We start from the raw sequence: 15,684 nt of genomic DNA, 5'->3' as shown, positions 1-15,684 counted from the left end.
CACGTATTAGTTTTACACCACCCTTACCTGCTGTACTATGTGTTTTCTGTCACCGAGCCAGGACTGCAGCTAAAAATATCCCCTGCTCCCAGCCTATCATTAACATGGGATTAGACAAAGTAGGGCACACGCAGTGTTTGAACTGCCTACGAGGCAGAGAGGGGTTTCTGCTCCGCTTACAAATTTGTTTGTTTAAAGAAGGGGAAAAAAATAGGAGCTTGTTTTGAAATTGGTAAGCAAATGTGTCCAATAGTCAGAAAGGACGTTTATTTATTTTCAACAGTCACAAATGAATTAAGCACGTAAATTAGATTTTACTGACTAAACACTAATTACTCAATTGGTGAGAACAGAAAATCCCCAAATAATCATTAAAACTGCTGTAAATTGAAAGGATAAATCTGTCTGACACAGGCTAAGCTATTACTTGTGAAATAAGCTTTTCTTTTACACCCAAATATTTGATTAAAACCATAAACTTGTGCCGTTCATTTGTTTTTCTTTGTGCATTTTATATGTTATTTTAGCAAGAAAGGATCTAAATTATCGACTGTCTGGTATTTCCCACGTTGCTAAATTGTTTAGCATTGCTTCTCATGGTGAATGCAAGAAAAAAGTGAATGTGTTTACTTTTTTTTTATATATATATATATATATATATATATATATATATTTTATGAACTGTTAATGTATTTTCATTTTATATTGGCATTTGTAAGATGTGTAAGTAAACACGTATCAAGCTGTGTCACAGCTGCTACTTTCTTACTGCACTTTCTTACTGCACGTTGGAACCAAGTTATTACCGGGTCATTCCCTTTCACACTGATTGGCCCATCTGTCCTGTGTCTGCCCGAGATTCAGTGAAAGTGGACACCACAGGCTGACTCATCTCTCTCTGCTCCTGATCCGCCAATGGGGTATATTTTACTAAAATTCATATTTGTGCCGATGTCAGCCGAGATAAATCTTGGCTGACATCGGCAGTTTGAGATTGCAACTTTTTGAGAAAAAAACACAGTAATTTACTAAACTACCATGTTTTTTTCAATTCAAATTCACCGATGTAATTGTGTAATTCGTATTGCCGGCAGTGTTTTACGGGAGAGAATAGTAAAGCACTGCCGGATTTAACGCAATGAAGCCCGGCCGGATCAGTGAGATCCGTGCAGGGCTTCATTATGTACAGTATAGAAATAGTTAGAAATAAAAACATTTTTGCGTGGGGTTCCCCTCCTAAGCATAACCAGCCTCGGGCTCTTTGAGGCGGTCCTGGTTGTTAAAATACCAGGGAAAAAATAGTAGGGGGTTCCCCAGTATTTATACAACCAGCACCGGGCTCTTGGGCCAGTCCTGGTTCCAAAAATACGGGGGACAAAAGACATAGGGTTCCCCCGTATTTTTTAAACCAGCACCGGGCTCCACTAGCCAGGGAGGTGATGCCGCAGTCGGGGGACACTTTATATAGGTCCCTGTGGCCAAAGCATCACTCCCCCCAACTAGTCACCCCTTGACTGGTGTTCCCTGGGGAGTGGGGACCCATAAAATCAAGGCCCCCCTCCAGGCATCCAAGGGCCAGGGGTGAAGCCCAAAGCAGGCACCCAAGGGCCAGGGGTGAAGCCCGAGGCATTCACTATAATAATCACGATCCTCCATTATAGTGAATGGTGAGAACATTGCGGTCTGCGGCTACCCGCGAGGTTAATTTAGGTCACTCTGTGGCCTCAACTAACCAGAATATGGTGGTATCACCTTACACACATTGTTTGAGGTACTAAGGGGTCTATTGAGACCTGGACGCAGCCGCATGTTTGCGCACAGCGGAGGCGTCCAGGGGCGCTGAGCACAGCAGTGTCTAGTGCGCGTGCGTGCCCCTTCACTCTATGGCCGCATCCCTGGGGCATCGAACAGTGTTTTGGGGGCGCGGTGGGCAAAATGGTGGCGTGTCAAGAGCGTTTTCAGGGCGGCTGCGTGATGTCACATACAACCTCTCCGAGAAAAAAATTGCTCCAGCTGCCTGCCAGCACAGCCAGTCAACCTCAAATCGATGCGTTCGCCATTTAACTTATGAACTCATGGCAGCCCCCAGCATGTGATTAGATGGACATAGATCTTGCTGCGGGAAGCAAGATCTGCATCCATCTCTGAATAACCCTGCTACGGGTCTTATTAAGCCATACAGTAAGCCTTCGGATTGTGATTGTATGTACTTTAGGTTGGTGCACTTCAGCCATGATAATGTTCCTTTTCCTAGCTTTACCAATACCGATGTTTCAGTAATGTGAATCCTGTTAAAACAGCTAAGGATATTCCTGTAAAGTGGAAAACAACCGAGGCCTAGCTAGACATTGTGTAATTCCTGAACTAACAATTGTCAGCTGTTGGAATCAGTAGGGCTGGGTATGAATAATGTTGTGGCGACCCTTGTTCAGCATATGTGTTTGTGGTGTGATCTCTTTCAGGTCTGTTCCTGCAGCTCCCAGGGATGAAACTGAAGAAGCAGGTGACTGTGTGTGGAGCGGCCATCTTTTGTGTGGCCGTCTTCTCTTTGTATCTTATGCTAGACAAAGTGCAACACGACCCTCCCAGGAGACAGACCGGAGGCAACTTTCCCAGGGTATGTAGAGATGTTGATCAATGTCTGACCATTAAATGTTAACCAATAAGTGCATGAAGGACTATTAGAAAAGGAATGAAGGTCACTTGCTTATTGAACCATCATAGGGGGTTGAATCGTATTTCAGTATCTCCTAATAGGGCTCTCCTTTAGTACTGCATGTGTTTATGTTCTGTGATATACAGATATATAATACATCTGCTTCAGCATAGTTTTGCAGCCTTGAATTGCTGCTTCTCCAGCATTGTCACTGGATGATACCAGACAGATGCAGACGTTGGAATGATGCATTTATGACCTTGAGTCTTTTACTTAAAAGACGCTGTGTAATCTCCATATTTTAATTTTTACAGAGCTGTGGCACATTTTCTGCAGTGATGTATTCACTACACATGTATAATGTCTCTCTTACCATATACTTCTGCATGACCTTTTTCTTTTTGGAGAACAGAAGGAAAGTGTTACACCATCAGGCCCAATTCCGGAATTTTTAAGGGAGAACTCCACACTTTTCGTTTTGGGTATTGGTGTGCCCTATATCCAAGATATACTTCACAGGTAGTGGCCTCATGTTATCCTTAATCTCCATAATAAGTCAGAGAAATATATTGAATCAAATAATATCACTAGCATTATAGACAAGTGTTACAAGCTGTAACAAACAAATAAAGAAGAAAGGAGCTGGGGGCCACAGGTGAAGGGTCAGAGGGTCATCTGTTGCCAATCACTGCCCTAATTACTAGTAACATAATTTGCATATTATCTATATTACTGTTTCTGCAGCCTTCTGAGAAAAAAAATAAGAAACAAAACAATATATATAAGTAATTTTAGCCTGTCCGTAAACTGGAGAGTTCTGTTGACATGTAGTCATTCAGTATGAAAATATAGGTCTCTCACAGCCTTCTCTCATCCTACATTCTTTATTCACTATAAAACTTGCCCCACAGCCAATACTACTTTTTGTTGTACATTATTGCTATATATATATATATATATATATATATATATATATAAAATATGACAAAAATGACAGCACTCTATGTCAATAACGATAAGTTCAGGTGCAGGGTCCTGGTAATTGATATAGACACTCACTTCTTCCACAGATAGAAAAAGAATTAGACCAGCACTCACGTTTAGTAGGTGAAAAAAAAGGGGGGTTTTATTCCTGACAAACCATCTGGATATACCCACTGCTACAGTCCGCCCAACAGCTGTTTCAACGCTTCATGGTTTTCATCAGGGGCAATTGTCACTCTGCCCGGAGCCCTTTTAAATAGCAGAGAGAGCGCCGAGAGTTTTGAAACCGGAAGTCCGTCACCGGGAGGCAGCGCGTCCTAGCCGCTGCCTGATTGGCTACTTCCGCGCACGTGGGTTGCGTTGCCATAATAAACAAACCCAGCTTTCTCCTTAGTAACCCGCTCCGGCAGCGTGACGTGAGTGTAGTTCAGGCAGATCAGTATTCAGCGTACAATGGCAGACAGGTATAGTTGCTGCTGTCAGTGACTCCAGCCATAGGTTTGTCTGTGGAGTAATCAACCCCACAGTGCGCCAACAGCATGGAGAAATGAATAATCAATATAGATAAATTAAATAAAGGTGGACAAACTGTATTAACTTGCACAGCAAGGGTGTACCAGCACTCAGGGGATATGATGCCTCAATCACTAAATGCAGTACAATGCCGTTAACTGATGAATCACAACAGTAACAATGGATGGTCACAATATTGTGATAATATAAATGCGAAAAGCCAACGTGAGAGACAATAGTAATTGCCGTGTAGTACCAAGAGCATAAAAAGAACATCACCTGTGGGTCAAGAATTGTCCCTTGGTACAATACCCAGTATTCCCATGTTGTCTCCATGCATAGTACTAACTGGGCCCAACACTGCTTAATTGCCAAGTTCAGATGGGATCGGATGTTTTCCAGTGTGGTTTGATTGTATCAAACAAATGTGCCCCTATGTAATTATACACAGTGTGACAGTGCCATCCCTCATCTCTCAATTATATCACATCACAGTCCCGTGTGGTAATATATAAGAATGGACACCACCATTAATGCCAGTGTCTGGGAGACAGTAGGGAGGGGTAGGGAAGGCACACCAAGTTCCTTGATACAACACCCAGTATTCAAACCTTGTCACCAAGTGGTGAGTGCTGGTCTAATTCTTTTTCTATCTGTGGAAGAAGTGAGTGTGTGTGTGTATATATATATATATATATATATATATATATATTAGTGTTGCAGCCCAGCAACATTGTTAACCCTAAAGGTGCATACACACTAGTCAATTTTGAGCTCAAAGTAGCTCACTTTTGGCGTTTTGAGCTCAAAGTCGCCTAGTGTGTATGGCCGGGCGATGAGCGCTGATGCGCGCTCCCGCATCATCGCTGTCCGTCGGCCTATTTTACCACCTTAAGATTTAGCATAGTGTGATGCTGAAGGACAGTATATCGCTAGATATCGTGTTGTAAAACTGAAAAGAAGTAAGCCGGCACTCAGTTTTACCCATATTATATATGGCACCAGCTGCGTGGCAGTATTCATGCCATATATGTATACAAAACAAAGACTTTTGTTATCGGCTATCTATAATATACTGTAAAGCTGGGCATAAACTATGCAATCATCTGCCAGATATGGCTGGTAGCAATGAAAATCTGGTAATGGATGAGAGCAAACGACAATTGATCATTTGCTCCCAAACACTGGAAAATGGACAAAACCTGTCATTCAGACAAATTGGTTAAGGGCCTAATTCAGCAAGAATCGTAAAGCCGCAAAAATTGCAGAAAATGCGGAAAATTGCAAAATCTGCACCATATACCACAAAAACTGAGAAAAAAAATGCAACTTCTGAGACGAAGCAAAACCTGCGTATGCATTACGAAAAGTAGGCGTGTAGAGGGCGTACTAAAGGGCTGGACTCGCAAAAACTACGAGCAGGGGCGTGTTGTGGGCGTATGCTGATGTTCGGTGGGCGGTACATTCGCAATTTTAACAACTGATCGCACATTTATGGTTGGCAGTTTCTGAGTGACTACAAGTCTACCTTAAAATCTGCACAAGCTGACCTCAGTTGTAGAATGTTCTATGTATACTGCAATCATTGCTTCTTTACCCCCAGCTGAAGAAGCTCACGCCTCAGACCACAAATCACTTCATTCAGCTGTATTGAAACTTCTAAACATGTAAGGGAGCTTTAAACTCTGTTCACATGTTTCTTTATAAAATATGTTAGTAACCTAATTGTTTTTACACTTACTAACAATCAAGGTTTGACAACCACACTATTTTTTAAAAGCAAACGTTAATTAACATTTCCAAGCATTTCGTTTTGTAGGATCTTCTTAATGTCTTTTAGCTTCCTAACAGTTTTTTAATGCTTTTTAAGCAACCAACACGTTTTATGCATGCTTGCCTACCTGCCCCTCTCCATGACGGAGAAAATGCTCTGTTCCTGGACTTTCCTGGTAATGTATGATTGCCATCACCTGGGGTGAAACACCTTTCTTATCAATTAACTAGCTCACCGCAGGTGATGGCAATCACACATTACCAGGAAAGTCCAGGAACAGAGCATTTTCTCCCTCATGGAGAGGGTCAGGTAGGCAAGTATGAAACACAGTTGTTTGCAAAAATTGCAACATCAGAAACATGTAAGCAAAAACTGCGTAAAGTTTAAAATTTATACGCAAATAATGCGTATTTTTTTAGGTATTTGCAATATTTGCACATTTCACAAGCCCACCTTGTTTTTGTAACATTAAATTAGTGTTGCAGTTTTGCCGTTTGGGCATGCTTTCATAATTTTGCGAATGGTCACAATTTTTGCAAATTTGTATTTTGTTACAATCCTTACGGAATTGGCCCCTAAATCCGCGATTTAACCAATTTGTATGAACAACAGTTTTTGTCTGTTTTCCAGTGTTGGGGATGAGTGACCCGGTATTTCAACCCTGCTCTTGAGGGTTCAACCCGGTTCACTGTGTGGTGTGAATGGGAACCGGGTCGATGAGACCCGTTTCCCATTCACTCTCTATGTACAGGCGGCACTTGGAGAAAATGTGATTACCAAGCGCCGCCCCCGCCGCGTCACCGCTGATGTCAGCAACATGGCAATCTGCTGGGCTGCTGACTGCGGTGTGAAAGGTGCCTGAGGCAGGTCACACCCTGGGAGCTCCCGTGTCAGGCTCCAGAGTGCGACCTGCTTCAGGCAGTGTGAAAGGGGTATTACATATCTTAATATTAGGGAGGCATTTCTGGGTGTGTGGGTAGGGATGTAGAAGGGGGAACCAATGAAGTTTTTTTTCACCCACTGCCCCACCAATTATATTTCCACTGTGCCACCAACTTAATAAAAAATTCATTGTAATGGGTTCATAAAAAATATATACACACACACACACACGCACACACACACGGACAAAAAAGTATTTGGACAGCCACCGATTGTGCAAGTTGACCCACTTAAAAAGATGAGAGAGGTCTGTAATTTCCATCATAGGTACACATCAACTGTGAGAGACAGAGGGGTATATGCAATTGCGGTCGAATTCCCGAAATTGTCGAGAAACTGGACTTTTTCGCCCAAAAAAAAAATCGACAATGCAATTCAGTACTTTCCGTCAAAAAAACGGACTTTCAAAATTCGACTTTTCTGCAATGGTACAAATGCGGCAATTCGACAAAAGTATATTCAATTGAAGTTTGGAAATTCGACAACAGTGCTTTTAGACAGTAAATTTGTCATTTTCAATCCGCCACACTTTGGTGGGTGAATCTAATAAAAAAAATGTAAAACATGTTTTTTTGGGTGTTTTTTTTTATTGGTAATAGCATATCTATTTATATTAGAAGGGATTAGGTACTTGGTTTGTCTTTTTGGGAGGCACAAGTATTATTTATATATTTTTAAATTTTTTTTTTTTTTTTTTTAGATGGAATGGTAAAATCCCGGAAAAAAATGGCGTGGGGTCCCCCCTCCAAAGCATAACCAGCCTCGGGCTCTTCGAGCCGGTCCTGGTTCTAAAAATCCGGGGGGGAAATGGACAGGGGATCCCCCGTATTTTTAAAACCAGCACCGGGCTCTGCGCCTGGTGCTGGTGCAAAAAATACGGGGGACAAAAAGAGTAGGGGTCCCCCGTATTTTTTACACCAGCGTCGGGCTCCACTAGCTGGACAGATAATGCCACAGCCGGAGGTCACTTTTATACAGCGCCCTGCGGCCGTGGCATTAAATATCCAACTAGTCACCCCTGGCCGGGGTACCCTGGGGGAGTGGGGACCCCTTCAATCAAGGGGACCCCCCCCAGCCACCCAAAGGCCAGGGGTGAAGCCCGAGGCTGTCCCCCCCATCCAAGGGCTGCGGATGGGGGCTGATAGCCTTGAGAAAATGACAAGAATATTGTTTTTTCCTGTAGTACTACAAGTCCCAGCAAGCCTCCCCGCAAGCTGGTACTTGGAGAACAACAAGTACCAGCATGCGGGAGAAAAACGGGCCGCTGGTACCTGTAGTACTACTGGAAAAAAAATACCCAAATAAAAACAGGAGACACACACCTTGAGAGTAAAACTTTATTGCACACCTGCCGACACACACATACTTACCTATGTTGACCCGCCGACTGCCACGTCTCCTGATCCGACGATCCGGGGTACCTGTGAATCAAATTATACTCACCTCAATCCAGTGTCCAGATATAAATCCTCGTACTTGGCAAAACAAATAAACGCACACCCGGACCAGCGGACTGAAAGGGGTCCCATGTTTTCACATGGGACCCCTTTCCCCGAATGCCGGGACCCCACGTGACTCCTGTCACTGAGGTCCCTTCAGCCAATCAGGAAGCGCTACTTCGTTGCACTCACCTGATTGGCTGTATGCGCGTGTGACCTCAGACAGCGCATCGCAAAGCCTCTCCATTACTTTCAATGGTGGGAACTTTGCGGGTAGCGGTGGGGTTACCCGCGGTCAGCGGCTGACCGCGGGTGACCTCACCGCTGACGCAAAGTTCCCACCATTGAGTATAATGGAGAGGCTTTGCGAGGCGCTGTCTGACAGCTCAGACGTGCAGCCAATCAGCAGAGTGCCAGGACGTTGCGCTCGCTGATTGGCTTAAGAGAACTTTTTGTGACAGCAGTCACGGGGGGTCTCTGCATTCGGGGAAAGGGGTCCCATGTGAAAACATGGGACCCCTTTCAGTCCGCTGGTCCGGGTGTGCGTTTATTTGTTTTGCCAAGTACGAGGATTTATATCTGGACACTGGATTGAGGTGAGTATAATTTGATTCACAGGTACCCCGGATCGTCGGATCAGGAGACGTGGCAGTCGGCGGGTCAAAATAGGTAAGTATGTATGTGTCAGCAGGTGTGCAATAAAGTTTTACTCTCAAGGTGTGTGTCTCCTGTTTTTATTTGGGTATTTTTTTTCCAGTAGTACTACAGGTACCAGCGGGCCCGGTTTTCCGCCGCATGCTGATACTTGTGGTTCTCCAAGTACCAGCTTGCGGGGGAGGCTTGCTGGGACTTTAAGTACTACAGGAAAAAACAATATTCTTGTCATTTTCTCAAGGCAATCAGCCCCCCATCCGCAGCCCTTGGATGGGGGGGGACAGCCTCGGGCTTCACCCCTGGCTCTTGGGTGGCTGGGGGGGGACCCCTTGACTGAAGGGGTCCCCACTCCCCCAGGGTACCCCGGCCAGGGGTGACTAGTTGGATATTTAATGCCACGGCCGCAGGGCGCTGTATAAAAGTGACCCCCGGCTGTGGCATTATCTGTCCAGCTAGTGGAGCCCGATGCTGGTGTAAAAAATACGGGGGACCACTACTCTTTTTGTCCCCCGTATTTTTTGCACCAGCACCAGGCGCAGAGCCCGGTGCTGGTTTTAAAAATACGGGGGATCCCCTGTCCATTTTTACCCCGGATTTTTAGAACCAGGACCGGCTCGAAGAGCCCGAGGCTGGTTATGCTTTGGAGGGGGGACCCCACGCCATTTTTTCCCGTGTTTTTTCCCGTTTTTATCCGTTTTTAAAAAAACGGAACAAAATCCGTCAAATCGGCCGTTTTTCGTCAGCGGGACTGTTGAATCCGTTTTTTATTGCATATGGTCAATTTCGGCACCCACTTGCCGAAATTAGACAGTCGAATTGAAAAACGGCTGAAAAATTGCCGCGATTCGCCGCTAATTGCATATACCCCAGAATCTGGAGAAAAAAAACAGAGGAAATCACATTGTATGATTATTAAACCATTTACTTGTATATTCTTGTGAAAAATAAATATTTGGACACCTACCAAGCAGCAAGATTTCTGGCTCTCACAGACCTGTTACTTCTTCTTTAAGAAGCTCTTCTATCCTCCACTCATTACCTGTATTAATGGCACCTGTTTGAACTGGTTATCTGTATAAAAGACACCTGTCCACACCCTCAAACCGTCAGACTGCTACCTCTCCACCTTGGCCAAGACCAGACAGCTGTCTAAGGACACCAGGGACAAAATTGTAGAGCTACACAAGGCTGGGATGAGCTACTCGACAACAGACAAGCAGCTTGGTGAGAAGAGATCAACTGTTGGCGCAATTATAAAAAAATGGAAGAAATACAAGATCACTCCACCTGGGGCTCCATGCAAGATTTCACCTCGTGGGGTATCAATGTTCTTGAGAACAGTGAGGAATCAGCCCAGAACTACACGGGGGGACCTGGTCAATGACCTCAATAGAGCTGGGACCACAGTCACAAAGGTTACCATTAGTAACACACTACAACGTCATGGATTGAAATCCTGCAGCGCCCGAAAGGTCCCCCTGCTTAAGACAGCACATGTCCAGGCCCGTCTAAAGTTTGCCAGTGACCATATGGATGATCCAGAGGAGGATTGGGAGAATGTAATGTGGTCAAATTAGAGCAAAATCAAACTTTTTGGTATAAACTCCACTCGCCGTGTTTGGAGGGAGAAGAATGATGAATGGCATCCCAAGATCACCATACCCACTGTGGAGCATGGGGGTGGAAACATCATGCTTTGGGGCTGCTTTTCTGCAAAGGGAACAGGACGACTGATCCGTATTAAGGAGAGGATGAATGGGGCCATGTATCATGAGATTTTGGGCAAAAACCTCCTTCCCCCAGTAAGAGCATTGAAGATGGAACGTGGCTGGGTCTTCCAGCATGACAATCACCCCAAACACACCACCTGGGCAACTAAGGAGTGGCTCCGTAAGAAGCATTTATAGGTCCTGGAGTGGCCTAGCCAGTCTCCAGACCTCAACAAATAGAAAATCTGTGGAGGGAGTTGAAAGTCAGTGTTGCCCGGTGACAGCCCCAAAACATGACAGACCTAGAGAAGATCTGCATGGAAGAGTGGGCCAAAATACCTGCTACAGTGTGTGCAAACCTGGTCAAAAACTACAGGAAACGTTTGACCTCTGTAATTGCCAACCGGGCTTATATTACAAAGTACTGAGTTAAACTTTTTGATTGTCCAAATATTTATTTTCCGCAAGAATATACAAATAAATTGTTTAAAAATCATACAATGTGATTTCCTAGTTTTTTTCAGATTCTGTCTTACAGTTGAAGTGTTCCTATGATGGAAATTACAGCTCTCTCTCATCTTTTTAAGTGGGTCAACTTGCACAGTCGGTGGCTGTCCAAATACTTTTTTGCCCCGCTGTGTGTGTGTGTGTGTGTGTGTGTGTGTGTGTGTGTGTGTATATGTGTATATATATATAAAAACTTCATTGATGGGGCAGTGGGAGAAATTAATACAGAGATGCTCAGCTAGAAAGGAGCCGCTGCCAGGGAGGGAGCCACTAACGGGAAGGTTCGTATCTGCAGAAAATATCACTTAATGTGTATGGCCCTTAAGACTGAAAGTCAGATATGTTCAGCCTGTCCAAGTGCTGGTCCCATCTTTGTACTGATGCGCTAAAGTCTGTCCCATCTCCAACATGCATATCGCCATTGGCTCCCACTGCTAGAGCAACAGACAGACCCTAGCCAGAGCAGATGGAAGTATGCAGCCGCAGGGGAAGCAGGAGGCGGGCAGATGTGACCCAGGTCCAATATTCTAGTTCAGTGGTTCACAAAAGCTGCCCTTAAGGCACCCTAGCAGTCCAGGTTTTAAGGCTATCCATGCTTATGCACAGGTGACTCAATTAGTACCTCTTTGCACAAGCAGGGGTATCCTAAAACCTGGACTGTTGGGGTGACTTGAGGTGGACCATGTTTCGGAAACCACTGTACTAGTAATCTTATTAGCATCCTAATGATTTATATTGTTCTCTTAAGCCAGATGTCTACTTAGTGTTAATATTTTTTTTTCAATTCCTAATTCGAGTGTATGATGAAATTACATTCTCTATATTTTATGGTTGAAAACATTAAAAATTTGTATTTATTTAAAATAATTAGCTTCTCTGCTGCACTAAAGGAGAATATGAATTCAACAAAATACACAATTATCAGTAGTGTTGGCTGTTGTAAGCATGGGGAGGTGGGGATGTGCCAGAGAAAGATGAAATCTGTAACTCACAATTAAACTAGCAAATGGTGTGTGTGTAAGAAGACAAGCTGTGCATTGGAAGACAAGAATGAACAGGCATCTTCCCGCTGATGTGTTACATAACATCAGATATGTAGCATCCCGACTGAGGTTAATAAAGGATGTAGTCCTGGGACAGGAGATGTGTAACTGGTTAACCTTTCCTATTACATGGCTGTTTTCCATTGAACAGTGTGATCAAGAATTATGCTTTCAAAAAAAACATGTCATTTTTCTCCACATAGAGCCAGATTTCTGTCCTGCAGAATCGGATAGAGCAACTGGAGCAGCTGTTGGAGGAGAACCATGAAATCATCAGCCACATTAAGGACTCTGTTCTTGAGTTGACAGCAAACGCAGACGGACAGCCCATCCTTATTCCGTATCACACCTCTAATGGAACCTGGGTCATTCCGCCAGACCCCCGCCCCAGCTTCTATTCCATTTCCCCCCAGGACTGCCAGTTTGCATTGGCAAATAAAGGGCAGAAGACAGATTTGCAGGTGAAAGAATTTTGTGTTCTCCTATTCCACAAACACTATTGCAATAAATGTCTCTTCTTGAAGGAATTGTTACTTAATATGTCTAGCTGAAAGAAACTTACCTTTATCTTTGGTAAACTTCTTAGTTGTAAGGTAACAAAAGTATCTGTTCAAGGTCAGGCAAGAAGTACGTTTTGGTACTGAACTCATCTGATGAGATAGTTAAATATTGTAGTTAAAATATGTAGTGTGTATATATTATATATATATATATATATATATATATATATATATGGGCAGAAAGTGTGTACAGGTGCGCTGTTTTTTCTTAATTGATGGTTTACAGTCCACAGGTATTCCACCCCTGGGCTGTTGCACTGGTGTGACCAACACCGCTACAGTTCTCCAGGACACTCAGGACCCCTTGAGCAATGGTATCTGGAAAAAAGGAATTCAGGAGAACGCGCCCATAGTGCAAATCAAATTTATTTCTTAAAACACCTCATTAAGATGAATCACAGGTATACATATGCTAATACCTTTTCAGACCCACTCTTTGGGCCAGTTTGTGCGCATGAACAAAAATCCACAAGGCAGTTACACCAACCACTGTATCCAGAAGCCGAGACCGTGCACCGCGCCGGTGACCCAAGCCCGTCCGGCCACCCGCAACGATCACAGGGAGATGTGCTCCCCAAGTGAAGCAGACGTCTAGCAAGCTCCGCCCCTATATATATATATATATCTTTATTTACAGTATATTGAACAGTCATCCTGAAGAGGGAACGTGGACCCCGATTCAACATCAAACGCTAATGTGCTGAAATCACTATTAGGTGATTTCAGCACATGCCGGTGCGCGCATGTGTGAGGTCTCAAACTTCTCTTCAGAATGCAGTCTAAGGGCCTAATTCAGACCTGATCGTAGCAGCAAATTATAACCCTAATCTGATATATCTAATGGGCAAAACCATGAGCATTGCAGGTGAGGCAGATATAACGTGCAGAGAGAGTTAGATTTGGGTGGGTTATATTGTGCAGGGTAAATACTGGCTGCTTTATTTTTACACTGCAATTTCGATTTTGGTTTGAACACACCCCACCCAAATCTAATTGTCTCTGCACATGTTATATCTGCCCCCCCCCCTGCATTACACATGGTTTTGCCCATTAGAGAACAAATTTGCTGAGTGATCAGGTCTGAATTAGGCCCTAAGTCCTGACTGCGTCGATGCCATGTTTTGTAAGTGTCCTTGCACCATTTGGGGAGCGCTTATGGGGCAGGCTGCGGCGGCTGCGTGATGTTGCATGCTGCTGCTGTGTCTCAAAAGATGGTGGCACTCTGTCTTCAGGGGACAACCCATATCATGTGAGCAATTCCCTGCCGAGCAAAGTGCTTGCATGTTAGCGGGGGGCAGGAACCGGCATGTGGGGCGGACTTGCCCTGCGCTTGGTGTCCCCCCTCATGTTAGTGTAAAAATAAGAATTTACTTACCGATAATTCTATTTCTCGGAGTCCGTAGTGGATGCTGGGGTTCCTGAAAGGACCATGGGGGGATAGCGGCTCCGCAGGAGACAGGGCACAAAAAGTAAAGCTTTAGGATCAGGTGGTGTGCACTGGCTCCTCCCCCTATGACCCTCCTCCAAGCCTCAGTTAGGTACTGTGCCCGGACGAGCGTACACAATAAGGAAGGATTTATGAATCCCGGGTAAGACTCATACCAGCCACACCAATCACACTGTACAACCTGTGATCTGAACCCAGTTAACAGTATGATAACAGCGGAGCCTCTGAAAAGATGGCTCACAACAATAATAACCCGATTTTTTGTAACTATGTACAAGTAATGCAGATAATCCGCACTTGGGATGGGCGCCCAGCATCCACTACGGACTCCGAGAAATAGAATTATCGGTAAGTAAATTCTTATTTTCTCTATCGTCCTAGTGGATGCTGGGGTTCCTGAAAGGACCATGGGGATTATACCAAAGCTCCCAAACGGGCGGGAGAGTGCGGATGACTCTGCAGCACCGAATGAAAGAACTCCAGGTCCTCCTTAGCCAGGGTATCAAATTTGTAGGATTTTACAAACGTGTTTGCCCCTGACTAAATAGCCGCTCGGCAAAGTTGTAAAGCCGAGACCCCTCGGGCAGCCGCCCAAGATGAGCCCACCTTCCTTGTGGAATGGGCATTTACATATTTTGGCTGTGGCAGGCCTGCCACAGAATGTGCAAGCTGAATTGTATTACACATCCAACTAGCAAAAGTCTGCTTAAAAGCAAGAGCACCCAGTTTGTTGGGTGCATACAGGATAACAGCAAGTCAGTTTTCCTGACTCCAGCCGTCCTGGAACCTATATTTTCAGGGCCCTGACCACATCTAGCAACTTGGAGTCCTCCAAGTCCCTAGTAGGCGCAAGACACCACAATAAACTGGTTCAGGTGAAACACTGACACCACCTTAGGGAGAGAACTGGGGACGAGTCCGCAGCTCTGCCCTGTCCGAATGGACAAACAGATATGGGCTTTTTTGAGAAAAAAAAACCACCAATTTGACACTCGCCTGGTCCAGGCCAGGTCCAAGAGCATGTTCACTTTTCATGTGAGATGCTTCAAATCCACAGATTTGACTGGTTTTAAACCAATGTGTTTTGAGGAATCCCAGAACTACGTTGAGATCCCACAGTGCCACTGGAGGCACAAAAAGGGGGTTGTATATGCAATACTCCCTTGACAAACTTCTGGACTTCAGGAACTGAAGCCAATTCTTTCTGGAAGAAAAATCGACAGGGCCGAAATTTGAACCCTAATGGACCCCAATTTGAGGCCCATAGACACTCCTGTTTGCAAGAAATGCAGGAATCGACCGAGTTGAAATTTCTTCGTGGGGCCTTCCTGGCCTCACACCACGCAACATCTTTTCGCCACATGTGGTGATAATGTTGTGCGGTCACCTCCTTTCTGGCTTTGACCAGGGTAGGAATGACCTCTTCCTGAATGCCTTTTCCCTTAGGATCCGGCGT

General features: G+C 44.6%; 1 protein-coding gene and 1 pseudogene across 3 annotated transcripts in view; one reads left to right on the top strand and one right to left on the bottom strand.

Moving 5' to 3' along the window:
• Positions 1 to 15,684, top strand: part of MAN2A2 (mannosidase alpha class 2A member 2) — a 165,312-nt gene that overhangs the window by 48,586 nt on the left and 101,042 nt on the right. For all 3 annotated transcript variants that reach the window (XM_063925858.1, XM_063925857.1, XM_063925859.1), the window contains exons 2-3: positions 2,463 to 2,617; positions 12,425 to 12,682. In XM_063925858.1, the coding sequence (XP_063781928.1) occupies positions 2,486 to 2,617; positions 12,425 to 12,682 (390 nt within the window). In that variant the 5' untranslated portion in view covers positions 2,463 to 2,485. The remainder of the gene's footprint in view (positions 1 to 2,462; positions 2,618 to 12,424; positions 12,683 to 15,684) is intronic.
• On the bottom strand, positions 4,454 to 4,573 carry LOC134938982 (5S ribosomal RNA; annotated as a pseudogene).

Source organism: Pseudophryne corroboree, chromosome 6, assembly GCF_028390025.1.
Source record: "Pseudophryne corroboree isolate aPseCor3 chromosome 6, aPseCor3.hap2, whole genome shotgun sequence".
Classification (NCBI taxonomy): Eukaryota; Metazoa; Chordata; class Amphibia; order Anura; family Myobatrachidae; genus Pseudophryne; species Pseudophryne corroboree.
Note: the sequence above shows the minus strand (reverse complement) of the source record. Positions and strands in the feature narration are given on the sequence as shown.